A 12,614-nucleotide genomic window follows, 5' to 3' on the forward strand; every position below is an offset into this window, starting at 1 on the left:
TTTCCTTCCCAGTGTAAGAATTGGCTTGGTAGTTTGGTTTGCCCTGTTCCCATCATGCACTGGGAGGGGAACAGACTAATTTGCATATAGCCAGGTTCTGAACTGGGATGGTGCAGTGAGCTAAAAAACGGTGTTGGATCTAGCCCTGATCTCTTGACTGGGTGAGAGTATTCTGCTTAATTCAGAAACTCTGTCCATCACCACCCCTTGTTGTTAAATACTGCACTCTACTCAGCACCCCTGTACTCAGTGCCACTGGACTCTACGCCACTCTATGCCACTCTACTCTACATCACTGCAGTCCGCCAATGCACTCTATGCCACTGCACTCTCCAACACTCTACTCTGGAACACTGCACTGAACACCACTCTACTTTGCATCACACCACTCTACATCACTACACTCTACAGCATTATACTCTACTCGCGACCACTCTATGCCACTCTGCTCTGCACCACTCTTCGCCACTGCACTCTATGCCACACTACTCTTCACAATTTTATTCTACTCCACTCCACTCTACTTTGCACCACTGCACTCTATGCCACTGTACTCTATGCAACACTCTAATCCACACCACTGCATTCTATGTCGCTGCACAATACACCACTGAATTCTATAATGCTGCACTGACAATGCAAACATGTAAACATGCAGTCATGTAAACATGACTGCAGGCCTGCTGCCTCTAACCTGGCCATTCAGGTTTAAGCTGCATATTGGACCTGTCAGAATAACCCCTTTTGACAGTCCTAAACCTTCCATTTAAATATTTATAAGTGCCTACTAGGTAGGCCTTATGGCCCGTGAGGCATGGTGCATGGCTTTTAAAAGTAGTTCATATAAATGTTTAATGTTAACCATGTGCTTACAGTGAAAATGCTTTCAATGCTCTCAAAAACTATTTCCACTGTAACATGTTTGATTGTTTCATAGGAAAACACTGGGATGCAATATTAAAAAGTTACTTGGAAAAATGTATAATTATTTTTAATAGTTATTAAAAATCCAATTTAACAGTGAAGTCAGTTGTGTTCTAAATATAATGGAAAGGTAACTTCTAAAAAGTTACATTTGCCCTGCCCATAGCCCCAGGAAGCTAAATCTGTTTTTTGTTCTCTCACTTCGGTCAGCCAGTAATTAGCATTAAATAGGTGTGAATGAGATGTAAATTTGCTCCCAGGAGCAAAACAATAGATTGACCTAAACGGGCAGAGATGGCCGCTCTGAACCTCACAGAATATGCTAGGGGGTTAGTATGATCATTGTTTACATTAGTGCCAAGTCCTGCTTGAATGTCAAATTCTGCTTGAGAGGTCTGTTGGATATTTTGTTATGACACATGGGGTACACACTTCAAAGAGGCCTCCCATGTCATAGACAGATATTAGCTGGCGCCTGGATAGGGTCCTTCTATTGTTGTCTCAGTCAGTCAGGTCCAAATTACAGTGGGCTTCTTTTGACATTACAGTTTCACAACCTATTTGCCATGTCTGCTAGATTTGCATACATTATTTGTGGTGTACTTCACAGGAGAGAAACATAATGCCAAATGTTGTGTATCCACTGTCTGGTTGCTGAAAACTCAGCTTTTTCATACCAGACTTCTGTCTCTGAGGTTGTTGTGGGTACAAAGACCTCATCAAACTCGATTTGGAGGTGGCAGGACACTGGGATTACCATAGGGCACTCCCACACACACAGCCCTCAGGGCCCATGTTTAGTGTGGCTGAAGATTTCAGCCATCTGGAAAATGCCAAAACTGGGGAGGGTTAGCCCCAGGAACATTTTAACCCTTTGGCCAGGGTGTCCTCCAGGGTCATTCCCTTCCTCTAGCTCAAGTCAGGCATAAATTTAGCTTTTCCAGGCACTCATTTCAGAAAACTCCTAGATTTGAGGAAGATCAGAAGAGGCTTGAACCTTATGCCTGTCACCTGGAAGGATCTCTAGAAGACTAGACCTGTTCTTGCTCTTATACCCAGGACAAAGATGTGAACTTCAAGAGTCGTAAGGCTGACTTGTTAAAACTACAGGGACACAACAACCTACTAGATGCATTTTACTGCAACTGCCCAGCTGCCCAGTGGCAAATACACCTGGACTGCACCCTCCTTTTAACCGTGGTCAAATACCCTTTGAGTCTCTGTGCCTGCCCTGAGGTCCTGGGGGAGGGGTGCTTTATAAGTGTTCTCGTATGGTGGTTTGGGACTCAAAGGGCAAAAGTCAGAAGGTAAAAATGTTGACCAGGGTCCTTGTTAGTGTATCCAATGCATGCTCCATCGGGGTAAGTGTTAAATTGTGCCTAGGTTCTCTTCTACAGCAACTATTGACTATCATTTGTGCTTTGTGCTTCTTGGTGCTATTTCTACTAAAAACTTTTTTTAACATGCATCTCCGGTTCCCCTTTTTGGATTTTTGTCATTTTGGTATTAACTTTTACTCTAGTTTTCTAATTTATTTTTTATTTTTAGTGCTTTGCATTTTTACTTTATTACTGTTTTAGTACTACATAAATACTTTACACATGATCTCTAAGTTAAGCTTGTCTGCTTTGTCTGATAGCTACCATGTGGTTGAGCTCAGGTTACTCTAGTGGTTCACCCTGACAAGGATTGTAATTATTACTTGAGGTGGGTACCTACTCCCCTCAACTAAAAGCCTAATGTCTTACAAATCAAAATCAATTGCTCAGAGTTAAATAGAATTGTTATTTAGATTCAAAAATTAAGAATGTATATAGATATGGTTAAGGTGGTGTAATGGAAGCACCAGTCACTCGCATGACAGGATCATCACAGGATTTAGAACTTTGATAGCAGGCTCCCTTTCATTTGTTTTATTTGATGGGGAAGTAAAACAAGCCTTTACTCTTCTCAGTCTCTGTTATTTTCTACGGGTAGCTCCTACAGCTACTGAAGAGAGGCTCTGAGAGACACTCAAGGACCTTGGGGTGTATGAATGAATAGGGAATAGAGTGCTAAAGCTAGCAAAACCTGGGCACTAAATTTGTTAAACTGAAAGAGGATGTGACGAAATTGCAGCCAGACATGGTCGAGGTCCGACTGGGAATTCTGAAGACCCTGATGTATCAAATTAATTTTGGTAGGACATACCCATAACGTACCCCCACAAACTAACTCCAGCTTTCTTTAAAGTTTCGTTATTCGATGAGCCCCTCACCTTTCCCACCCTCTCCACCATCCACTACCACCCTCCTTCATTTGCCCCTTGCACTCATATGCATCCTGCTGCTCCAACCTACATTATGACTTTCTTCCCACAAATCTGGAGGTGGACATGTCTCCATGTATGGGGTTTGGTTCATGCCCAATGCTTGTAAGAGGGACAAAGTCAGAGGCATAGAGGAAACAAGCTTCTAGCTAGCACATAGACAATTAATAAATTAGAAGAAAGGTACTCCGCACATTGGGTGGGATATTTAGTGTGATTTCTCCTCTAGTTCCAGTTGACAGAGGATTAGCTATGGTTTTTCTAATCTTTTTTCCAGTGATATTCCAAAGAGATGTGCTCATTAAAATTAAAGTGAAAAGGAATTGCTTACCTCCTAAGGAATAAAAATCAATCCAAGCGGACTATTGAGGAGGTAGGAACCTTGTTAATGTGGTCACGAAAAATTCCTTCTGCATGGAGACAATTCCATTGGAGTACAAAGATGCATTACTTTATCTGGTAATCAGAAAACATGAAATCAGGTTTGTCTTGATGAAACATCAGTTGAAAAGAAAACAAGGTAGAGAAGTGTGTTTTTACCTGTTGTTTGCTATCAATCTGCCATAATAACTGAGTTCACAGTGATTGTCAATCCGCAAAAGAAATATCAATTCTGGCTGTTACCAGGATATTCTTAGATGTGTGCTGTGAGCCACTGTAGGAATCCTCACATAGTGGGTTGAAGAAGGACTTTATTGTTACAGAATTCATAAATTCAGAAGATACCATCATTCTTTATATATTTAGATGAACCTTCCTTCTATTACATTGGTACTTCATCCAGTCGGGGTTGCTTACATTATGCAAACTACATTGTGGTGTGATTGTTATTTACCACCTTAATTTTCATATGTATTGTGATCCTTAAGGTGCTTCACGGTAGTATCAGAATAACTAGTTATTGTTATGAACATTGGGAAGAGAGCCCAAAAATGTAAATCTCTCTTTATTCAGAAGACCAGATTAGAAACTGCTAATACCTACCCCTATTTAGGTATTCTTATTGATAATCATTTGTCCTGGAAACCTGCCATATCCAGCAAAAAACTGCAGTTTCAACGCACAACATCAGCACTGACTTCGTTCTCTAGGAAACTGGGTAAGCCCGCTCCTACTGTGCTTCTGAAGATCTACCAAGCTAAATGCATGAGCGTGGCTACATACGGGGCTGGAGTCTGGGGCTATGTGTCTGCAGACGAGCTACAAACCATAGAAAACTACTTTTTGAAATACATATTAGCCCTCCCCCGTAGTGCTCCTACTTACGGTGCCCATGTGGAACTCGGTTGGGAGTATCTGACTGACATCATCAGATACCAGCCGATTCTACTATGGCACCGCATATGGACCCAGGAGCAATGTCATCTAACTAGGTCATTAATATCTGACTGTCTCACTCTGTCCCACTGGAAAAAGATTCCTTGGTTGTTATATGTATCAAAATTTTTGACAGATTTGAACCATCCTGCATATTTCACCGACCCTGAATCTCTATTGGGCATATCTAGAAAATCATTGAAAAAGCTATGTGCTGATCACTTAAGCGATCTTCGCCTGTGTTCTGAACTAGTCAAAAAGTCAAATGTTCATCTAACGATGGTCCAAAGTTCTTATGGCATTCAACCTTATTTGTCTTTTTTTCTGTCAAACCATGAGAGATATGTTTTGACCAGATTTCGGTTTGATGTATTCTATCGCCTTGTCTCACTGCCGGTGCCCTTAGACTGGTCACGAGAATTAGCAAACTGCCCCTGTGACGGTCTTACTCGCCAGTCAACACTGCATGTAACCTTTTTCTGCGCTTTTTATAAATCCCCGCGGAAACGTTGGCTGGTTCCATTGCTCCGGCATTTAGGTTTGAGAAGATGTAGACCGGCTCTTTTGGCACTTCAATACTTAGACACCCCGTACGTTGCCAAAACTGTTGCCTGCTTCCTCAAAGCCTGTTTGAAAACTCATTCCCAGCTATTGGCAACTGTCTCCTAGGATTTTACTGACTACTGTGCTACTATTCTTGTATAAAGAGTGTTAGTGATTATTTGTAAAATACCTGCCTTTCTTAGCAGCAAATGAGCAAATTGAATTTTTATTGATTATTGTGCTATTATCCTTGTATATAGAGTGTTAGTGTTTACCTGTAAAATGCCTTCCTTAGAAGCCAATGTGCACATTGAATTTTTATAATGTTGTAAGTTTTTAAAACGTACTTTTTATGATTGTAAATTCAATCGAAATAAAGTTATCTTTTGACTGACTAGTTATTCATTTGTTGTGTTATTAAACACTCCCACAGACCACAGTATCACCATTTGCCATGGTGTATTAGGCAAAAGAATCCTGGACTATGAAACATACTATGTTGTGTAACATAGAGTTGAGTATGGCGCGTCTTTTGCCTACATACATTTTTTGTATCAAGAGTCTTCTTGTTGGGTGTTGCCCCGAAATATGTTATATAAAGAACGACTACTTGGTCTATTGATGATCTTTGGAGAGGATTTTGTGTGATGTCTGCATATGTCTGCCCTTCACTGTCCTGCATGAAGTAGTCCTACTTTGACGATCAGCTGTTACTGAAGTGACACTGGAACAATTTCTTGACTTGATTCTTCCTTTTCATTTTCTTTAGAGCTTTGTCATCAGTGGTAGCTTTAGGAGCGAACATAATCTGCAACAAGATTCCAGGCTTGGCTCCTCGGCAGCGAGCGATCTGCCAGAGCCGCCCTGATGCCATCATTGTGATCGGAGAAGGGGCACAGATGGGAATCAATGAATGCCAGTATCAGTTCCGGTATGGCAGATGGAACTGCTCAGCGCTCGGAGAGAGGACCGTCTTTGGACAAGAGCTTCGAGTAGGTAAGGGTTTATCTCTAAATCATCTGACGCTGGGGCATATGCTTTTGTAGCGACTAATCCTTATCAATGTACCCGAGTACAACATTGCACCAGCTATTATGAGAAGCAGCCTTTCACGTGCCAAAATGTGGGCAGACATGCGCACCTGCACACAACTCAATTCATAAACGGTATATCTCAAGTTTGCATGTGTATGTTGACAAATGCCATGCTGTGGCGGGGTGCACACTTGCTCCAATGATATTCATTAGGTGTGTCGTAGCAAGACACTGGAGGTAGTCCTGTGATAGCTAGTCTATATATCTGCCAATTCCAATCCCGGATATCATAAGGAAGTGATTTAACAGTCATTCTCAATAATACACCAGCTACACTTGAAAAAGATACTATAGAAAAGTTAAAATGAAGGCATTGGTCATTGGTTATTGGTTATTAAGCATCCCACTCTTGCATACTTTACTGAACACAGGTTAAACTGCCACCATTGGTGTCCACAAGAAGACACGCTTAGCGACTAATCCCTAACGTGAACCCGGAAACATTTGAAAAGACTTCCAGGTCTGGCTGGCTCCTCCTACTATAAGCCCATTGTGCAGCCAGTCCTGTTCTAGACTCCTACTTTGCATCCGAGAATGGCCAGCATGCTTAGTGAATGTGCTCACATGTTAACTCTGCAAGTACAAGGCCGATATGCGCGGCTTGGGAACCCTAACCGCGTGTGCGTTTTCTCCGTTTGTGTTTCATACTTGGTTCGCCCGGCAGGTGTGGAGACTCAACAATTCCCTGGACTTCACGTTAATAGCCCGAAAAAGTACACCGTGGTACTTACGTCTTTTGTTTTTAAAACTGCAGGGCTTAATTACAAGCCTCTTATGGTGCATCACTTTTAATATGGGAAAAAGTGTCGTGCCGCCGGCGCAAGGGGTTGTAAATAAGCCCCTGAGTGTTTTTGAGCCATTTAAGAAGGGCACGGTTTGATCCAGAGTCCAGGGGGTGTCAAAGCCTGATTTGAGGAGTGGTGCAAAATCCAGATTGTGATAGCAAACAGGGACTGAGGGCCGCATTCAAACTGACAGATCGCACCTCAGAATCTGCACCACCCACCCAGTGTAACCTGGACCTGCATTTCACAGTGTTCCTTTCTTCAATTGGTTAGTGTTGCTTTCACTGCTGTTTTCACAGACCACAGCGACTATAGTTTCCATAAATCCTATTTGAAAATTTGAGGGCAGATTTCATAGATTGCACAGTATCAAAAAACATGGTGCAGACATTTGAATTACATTTGGACTTGTCGATAAGTATAAACTGAGGGGCAGATTTACAAGGAACTGACACATCTGCATAGATGCGACCGTTTCCTTACGCCTCCATGGATGCACTGTATTTATAATACAGTGCTCCATGGCACAATGATTAACAGATGCATCAGAAATTGTGATGCATCTGTTGACCCAAAAGTGACGCATTGCTGGAGTTGCTCATGAAAGTGCCGCAATGCGCCACAATAGATAGGTGAGTCCCATTCAAAAAGCCCTGCGTCATTCCTTACGCCTGGTCTGAGCAGGCTTCAGGATTTTGAAGCAGTGAAGGCGTCGAGTGCCGCAGTGAAATGTTGTGAATTTTACTGCGTCAGTTCTACATAGCTTTTTGCTTGGGAACACCCACCTTGCTTAAATTATATCTGACGCAGGTATAATGTGACGCATGACGCATCTCCCTATATGCGCCACGTTGTAAATTGGCAGCATTGTTTGCACCGCCGTTGTGTCAAAAAAAGTGACACAATAGCACCGCAAGGAGGCGCAAGGGGCTTGTAAATCTGGCCCTTTGATTTTAGACATGTCAGATGATGTAAATATTGTCCTTTTGTTTAGCAGTCGGTGCAAATATTCACCGAAAAATGCTTATCCAGAGTGCAAACTACATGATCAGGAAATGTGGGTTCAAAATTGCACTGACACCCGTGCAATCTGTATGCTGATCAGCTTTTGTTTTATGTGAATTCGGTGCTGTGAGCAAGTTAATTTACACTTCACACGGGTAACAAATACCTGCCCCAGTTTCGCTTGAACTAAATTAGAATTTAAATATATTGACTGGATCTTCTAAGTTAAATAACATTAATCGACTGGACGTTTGAATTCCATCCAAGCCAGTGTAGTAACCCTACCAAACAAACCACTAGTTATTTGCTAAGACGTTAAGTTACTTAAAGAGAAAGTATGCCGCTGTTGTGAAATCAATGTCTTCCATAACTGTGTCCAAAAAAGACTCCCGTAATAATTGGTTACTATGGTACTATCTCTGAACCAATATATCAATGCACCCCAAGCATCACTAGATCATTCAGCTCAAAATCTACCACAAAAGCTGCATTCTTTGAAAGTTTGTAAATTGTATTTTTTAATTAACTGCTGAATGCAGGTGGTTTAGCCTATTTTAAGGGCCTACAAATTTGGAAGAAACTGAAGCAGAGGCACGTGGAGGGATGCCTTAACGATGGGCACAGATTCGTTCAATTCGGCAGGCTGGGCTTCATTCATTACACCACTGAATGTCACGGAAGGGCGCCATGTTGGAGAAAATGGTCTTAAACTGTTGTCGTTGCTAGTGGACAAGTGCGAAGATAACACAATGTCAATTTGCCCAAGGTTCCAAACATCTTTGCATCTGGGCTGATTGAAACTGTGGGTCTGTCGCCATTTTCCTTGTCAGGAGGTCGAACTTGGAGTTAGGAAAAAGTAGAGAAAACTGTTTCAACGGAAGTGTGACAGGCTTGAGGGAGGCAGGATTAAGGTAATGAAAAACAAGGGTGGGGCAGGAGTAAAACAGAGCAAAGGGGAGGGGACCAGGGAAAGAAATAAAAGGACGCAAAAGAGTGGGAAGGGACGGTATGCAGTGCAGAGCACATGGAAGGAATGAAGGCGAAACCTCAGGAGCGGGAACAGAAGGCGGGCGCATCAGTGCAATACCGCCTCAGCCTGCTTTAATAATGTATAAGTATAGGGGTGGCGAAAGCCAATATATTGCTGGGATCATCTGTGGAAAGATTTTTATCTATTGAAGACACCTGCCACCAATTTAGCGAAAAGTTGTGAATGAGGAAAATCTGATTGCACTTTCTCCGTGTTTCTTGGAAGGATCTGGGGAGCTGTGCTCTTTGGCAAGATCACAGAGCAATATTTGTGAAGATCAGGAACAGCAGCCTTGGTGGCCAGGGCAGTGCTGAAGATCGGAGCATACACTTCACACCTTCACTTTCACTTGGGCAGAGACGTCACCTGCCATTTTCGAGCTCTGTCCATTTTGTATTTCACATTAAGTTCATAATTCTTTCTCTCAAACAGGTTTAAAACTGGGTCCATACCATTTATGTATCGCTGTTGTTGTGCTTTCCTTCCGTGGGTTCCAGCCTGTCCTTCAGAAACTGATTAATACAGTAATGGCTGCCCTGGAATAGCACCACTGCCTGAAGCAGAGGGGAAAGTGGCCATGCCCAGCACTCTAGAATTTAAGCAGTATTTTAAGCAGTATATTGCCTTTCTGTGACTCTTTAGTATCTTAGGCAGTAGAATGTCTGCTAAATGTTTACTAAAACATACCATCCAGCCCATCCCTTTCGGACAGGACCGTCCTACAGGGAAAAGCAAGAGTGATTTCTCAGTTGGCCCTGTCTCTGATGGTTCAGGCGAGTAATTATCAACCAGTCCTGTTTGTCTGTGATGGTTCCGGCAAATAATTATCGATGCATTCAATTTGTCTGTGATGGTCCAACGAGTCCCATTTGTGATGGTGCTGGCAAATAATTACTAAGTCCCATTTGTCTGTGATAGAGAAAACAAGTAATTATCAACTTCCATTCATCACTTTTTTGTAGCCTATGGAAGTCCCTCCTGGCTCCGTGCTTAATTTGAGCCGGTGGTTTCTGGTGCTCGGCCCACCACTTAATTGTCAAATCCGGCACGTGTGACAGTCTGCCACAAAGTAGCTCTGTCTGGCCCATTTAGAGAGGACCACAATAACAGTTAATTATTAATTCGATGTATATAAAAAATTAGTATTACCTGCCGCAAAAGGCATTCTTATAGCTCTGGGGACCTGAAATAGTCCAAATTGTCCCACTTGTAGGAGTGTGATGGTTAGTGGATGGGTTGTTACTATCATTGGTAACGTTGCAAGAGCAATGTGTGGTGTAAGCTGCAGTCAGCCTGATGTGAACCCTGGCACTTAATATTTTTTTTACAAAATAAGCACTCTCCTGGCTTATGTCCTCACCAAAGGCATTACCAGTTTTAGCACCGGTCTCCTGTTTTGCACATACTCTTGGGACTTTCCTTCACTAGCCTTTAAGAAAAACACAAAATCTAGCCTATTATGGTGTTAACTGATGTGGCCTCTGCTTCAAGCAATGATATGCCATATTTAAACTTTTTAAGGGTCATAAATTATATAGTCAGATACTTCACAGAATATGACTAGTGCATGTCAGTGATGATGACTGATGCATGTCAGTGCCGATGACTTGTGCATGTCAGTGCCGATGACTTGTGCATGTCAGTGCCGATGACTTGTGCATGTCAGTGCCGACGACTTGTGCATGTCAGTGCCGACGACTTGTGCATGTCAGTGCCGACGACTTGTGCATGTCAGTGCCGACGATTTGTGCATGTCAGTGCCGACGATTTGTGCATGTCAGTGCCGACGATTTGTGCATGTCAGTGCCGACGATTTGTGCATGTCAGTGCCGACGATTTGTGCATGTCAGTGCCGATGACTAGTGGCTGCAACCCCTTTTGTACTGAATTGGTTTATGTTATGCTGTTAAAATCTACTTAGTGAGAAAATGACGCATGAAATAACTGATTTGAGTTCTTCTTTACACAGGCAAAAGTTATTCCCAAACAATCGGCATTTAGATCATATGGGGAGTTACACATAATCTATAATTTACAAGACTATATTTTCAATCAATCAATCAATCAGGGGATTGTAAGTGCGCTACTCACCCATGAGGGTCCCAAGGTGCGAGGGTGAGGGGGCAAGCTCCGTTCAGTCGATAAGCCAGGTCTTGTGTGTCTTCCTGAAGATGTTTAGGGAGGGGGCGTGTCTGATGTAGATCAGGAGTTCGTTCCAGGTCTTGGCCGCAATGTAGGAGAAGGCTCTTGCACCTGTTCTGGCTCTGCGTATGCACAGGGTTTCGGCGAAGGCGGCGGATCGGAGGTTTCCCTTGGGTGCGTGGAAGGAGATTCTCTTGTTGAGATATTGGGGGCCGGTGTTGTGGAGGCATTTGTAGGCGTGGGTGAGTATCTTGAAAGTGACTCTTCTCAATGGGGAGCCAGTAGAGGTTCTGCAGGTGTAGGGTGATGTGTTCGTGTCGAGGGTGAGTCTTGCTGCGGTGTTCCATATGGTCTGGAGTTTGTGGAGCAGAGACTTGTTGATCCCGGCATAGAGGGCATTTCTGTAGTCCAGTCTACTGGTTATGAGTGCGTGGGTGACAGTCTTGCTTGATTCGGGGGGGGGAGGGGATCCATTTGAAGGTCTTTCGGAGGGTGTTGAAGCAGCTGGAGGCAACAGCGTTTACCAGGCGGGTCATGGAGAGGGAGGACTCGAGTACGATTCTAAGATTTTGGGCATGGTCTGTGGGGGTGGGAGGGCTGCCGAGGGAGGTGTGCCACCAGGTGTTGTCCCATGCACAAGGGGAGGGTCCGAGCATAAGTACCTGTGTCTTCTCTGAGTTGAGCTTCAGGCAGCTGCTGCTCATCCAGGATGCAATGTGCTTCATTTCTTCCTGGAATTTGAGGCTGGTGTTGATGGGGTGCATGGTGAGGGAAAGTATGTGCTGGGTGTCGTCAGCATAGGATAATATGCTGAGTTAATGCTGTCTGACTATGGTTGCGAGGGGGGCCATGTAGATGTTAAAGAGCGTGGGGTGTAGCGATGATTCTTTTAGGACTCCATAGTTGATTTCCCTGGGTTCAGAGAGGAAAGGTGGTAGTCTGCCTCTTTAGGTTCTGCCGGTGAGGAAGGAGCAGATCCAGTCGAGAGTGGTTCCCTGTATGCCGGCGTTGTGGAGTCTGGCGGTGAGTGTGCGGTGGGAGGCAGTGTTGAATGCTGCAGAGAGGAGAGTAGGATCATGGCAGCAGTGTGTCCTTGGTTGAGGAGGGTGCGTATGTCGTCTGTGGTGGCGAGTAGAGCGGTCTCGGTGCTGTGGTTGCTGCGGAATCCTGGGATGGGGCGAGGATGGAGTTTTCTTCGATGAATTTTGTGAGCTGGGCATTGAAGGTCTTCTCGGTGTCTTTGGCCGCGAAGTTGAGAAGGCAGATGGGTCGATAGTTCTTGAGGTCCGAGGGATCTGCGGAGGGCTTCTTGAGCAAGGGTCTGACTTCTGCATCTTTCCAGTCAGGAAAGATGAGGGTTTTGAAGGTGGCTTTGATGGTGCGTCCTAGTTCTGGAGTGATGGCACTAGCGACTCTGTGGAAGATGTGCAGAGGGTAGGGGTCCATGGGGGCTTATCATGGTCAAA

At 43.8% G+C, this 12,614-nt stretch overlaps 1 protein-coding gene across 2 annotated transcripts in view; it reads left to right on the plus strand.

Moving 5' to 3' along the window:
• The window catches only part of WNT7B (Wnt family member 7B), a 731,872-nt gene that overhangs the window by 435,464 nt on the left and 283,794 nt on the right, over nt 1–12,614 (plus strand). For both annotated transcript variants that reach the window (XM_078673825.1, XM_078673824.1), the window contains exon 2: nt 5,862–6,088. In XM_078673825.1, coding sequence (XP_078529951.1) covers nt 5,862–6,088 — 227 coding nt within the window. The remainder of the gene's footprint in view (nt 1–5,861; nt 6,089–12,614) is intronic.

The sequence above is a fragment of the Lissotriton helveticus genome, chromosome 1_1, assembly GCF_964261635.1.
Source record: "Lissotriton helveticus chromosome 1_1, aLisHel1.1, whole genome shotgun sequence".
Classification (NCBI taxonomy): Eukaryota; Metazoa; Chordata; class Amphibia; order Caudata; family Salamandridae; genus Lissotriton; species Lissotriton helveticus.